General features: G+C 33.5%; 1 protein-coding gene across 1 annotated transcript; it reads left to right on the top strand.

The window, feature by feature from the left end:
- Positions 1-971: 971 nt before the first annotated feature.
- LOC106321371 (transcription factor ORG2-like) lies at positions 972-2,107 on the top strand. Its single transcript, XM_013759654.1, has 2 exons — positions 972-1,408; positions 1,605-2,107. Exons 1-2 carry the CDS (start codon positions 1,103-1,105, stop codon positions 2,052-2,054), a joined length of 756 nt encoding a protein of 251 aa, XP_013615108.1. The 5' UTR covers positions 972-1,102; the 3' UTR covers positions 2,055-2,107.
- The last annotated feature ends 722 nt before the right edge of the window (positions 2,108-2,829 follow it).

Here is a 2,829-nt window from a genome sequence, read left to right as displayed (position 1 = left end):
AGCTCTGACACGCCGATGACTTCAAATCGTCTTTTGTTCTCTATCGCCAAAGGAGAAGACGAAATTAGGGTTCTAAATCACGATTTGGAATTATCCCCTTTTGTTTATTTACCTTCTGTTTTTTTTTTAACTTTTAACTTTTTTTTTAACAATTAATTTTACAAAAGAAAACGTTTTAAGCTTAGATTAGGGACTTAATTGGGTTTACATAAAAAATTATGCTAAATGGACAACTTCTAGTTCATATTATGGCATAGGGACAATATACTAGTTTTTTTGTTGCATATTTCCAATTTTCCCAATTTAAACCCATTGAAGGGTTTTAATAGGCCCAATTAAGAGATAGAGAGACCAGAAAAGTAAAGCTATGGAAACTGATCCCTTCATATTTTTACCATTTTGGAATATTTTGACATGTTCCTTGAAAAGTATCAGTCTGATGTCTGAAACAGAGAAGCATACTTGTTTTAAAGGTAATGATTGTAGTTGACCCTAGGTCGTTGTAGTTGACCCTAGGTCGATAATGCCTTTACATTATAGATCACCGACCGTTGTTTATTGAATTTAACCTTTATATATTTATCAACAAATGTTTTTTTTTTTTGGTGGGTCAACAAATAAATAAAATGCTTATGTATATGCTGACAACTTGCTTATGTATAGGCTTACAACATTAGAATTGTTTGGCTGAACCTTCTTCCACCTGATTTCCACGAGCCTCCAACACTTTCTTGAGGCCGAGTCATCTTTCAGTATGTGAACTCTAATTCTTTAGTGTCAATGAGTGTACTCTTAATGCCTGCAATATTCTTATTAATTGTGACTGGACATAGCTCTCGCGTGGTACGTAGACTCTGGCGTGTGCCCACTTACGTCCTGAGATCCAAATATTTCTCTTTATAGTATAAGTAAGTCGTATAACACTTCGGAAACACTTATTATATAGTTTCTTAAATTTTATTTAACTAGAGATTTATTTGTTTATTTTATCCTATTATCCGGATATAAATATATTCCACAATTATATCTCCACCTATAGTTCAGGGAAGTCCCAGCTTCAAGAGAAAACATAATCTTAGAACTTGTCATTAATCAAACAAAAATGTGTGCATTAGTCCCTCCAGTGTTCCCAAACTTTGGGTGGCCGTCGACAGGAGAGTACGAGAGTAACTACCTGGCAGGAGTGAACCTCGAGGACTTTACGTTTCTTGATTTTCCGGCACCAGAGACATATGGAGTGGAACATTATCAGGAGATTCAGGAAATGTTGGGGGTCTCTGTTCCGTCCGAGGGGAATGGAGTTGTAACCAAGAAGCTTAATCACAATGCTAGTGAGCGTGACCGTCGCAAGAAGATCAACTCTTTGTTCTCGTCTCTCCGTTCATGTCTCCCAGCTTCTGATCAAACGGTAAGTAGCTACTCCGCTATATCGTCTAATTAGTTTCACCTCAAAACCAAATAGCAATAATTAGATAATTAGTCTGCTCATTACATTATTTTTATGTGATATTTATAATACGCTTGTCCATACATCTAATACCATTTAGAGGAAGAATATTGAATTAACTCTTTTTTCTTTAATTTCTTTAATTTCTTTCTTGCAGAAGAAGCTAAGTATTCCTCAGACGGTTTCTCGGAGCTTGAAGTACATTCCAGAGCTGCAAGAGCAAGTGAAGAAGCTAATACAAAAGAAGGAAGAACTCTTGGTGCGAGTATCAGGTCAAAGAGCCATTGAACATTATGTTGAGCCGCAGCCAAAGGCCGTTGCACGTTACGTCTCGACCATTTCTGCGACTAAGCTTGGAGACAACGAAGTGCTGGTCCAAATCTCATCGTCCAAGAATCATAACTTTTCGATATCTAATGTGTTGAGTGGGTTAGAAGAAGATGGGTTTGTTCTTGTTGATGTTTCATCTTCCAGGTATCATGGAAAATGGCTCTTCTACTCTTTGCATCTTCAAATGGGAAATAAAGATAATCACAAACTGAAGTGCGAAGAGCTAAGCCAGAGAATTTTGTACTTGTATGAGGAATGTGAAAACTCATTTAGATGATAATTTGTTATTGTTTCTTTTAGTTAAAAGCTAAGAGACCGTATCTTATATTACGCTAAGAGATCCAATTTAAGAAACCTGCAATAAACATGCTCTAACATCCATGTAGTCAAGTTGTTTCGTTTATTTTTCTTGTCGAAGTCAATGATCGATTATTACATTTACATGCTATTGAATATTGACTGATTACTATGAAATTCATGTTACCGAAAACTTTTATTTTTGTTTAGACTTTTTTCTTTGGGGGCCCAACTTTTTGTCATCTTCTACTCTTTGTTTATGTATTTTTTAATTATTTACATATTGTTAACAGTTAGTTGTGTATTGTATATTAATAAAATCAACAAGGAAAAATTGTTTTTTCGGGCCAAAAAATGATAACTATGTCCTATTAGGCTAATTTTTCTTTTGTAGCATTTTTTCCTCTAATATTCTTTAGTATTTTCTAAAATAAATTAAATAAATAGTTTTACAAACAAAAAAGATTCAAAAAATAGTAACCACCGATGAAATACTTATATCAACTTATTGGTATTTTTTTCCAATTCTAAAAATGTTTAAATCGTAATTTCAAATTTTGTTCTACAAAAAATAGAATTGACATTCTACACAGTAGAAAATGTAATCCACTTTTTTCATTGAATCTAATATGTTTGGAATACGTCATCTACGTAAACAATAGTAATCTAAAAATATTTGGAAAACACATTTCGCGCTTAACCTATCATTCTAAAAATTGTAGAATTTGAAATCTACACATTACTATAAATCTAAA

This window comes from Brassica oleracea, unplaced genomic scaffold (genome assembly GCF_000695525.1).
Source record: "Brassica oleracea var. oleracea cultivar TO1000 unplaced genomic scaffold, BOL UnpScaffold01495, whole genome shotgun sequence".
In the NCBI taxonomy this organism is placed as follows: domain Eukaryota; kingdom Viridiplantae; phylum Streptophyta; class Magnoliopsida; order Brassicales; family Brassicaceae; genus Brassica; species Brassica oleracea.
This window is presented reverse-complemented; position numbering and strand designations above follow the sequence as displayed.

What these genes read in the sequence shown, in the direction of transcription:
- LOC106321371 (XM_013759654.1), top strand. Translation starts at nt 1,103, where the DNA reads ATGTGTGCATTAGTCCCTCCAGTGTTCCCAAACTTTGGGTGGCCGTCG. An exon ending in TCCCAGCTTCTGATCAAACG is followed by an intron (nt 1,409 to 1,604) that starts GTAAGTAGCTAC and finishes TCTTTCTTGCAG; the next exon opens with AAGAAGCTAAGTATTCCTCA.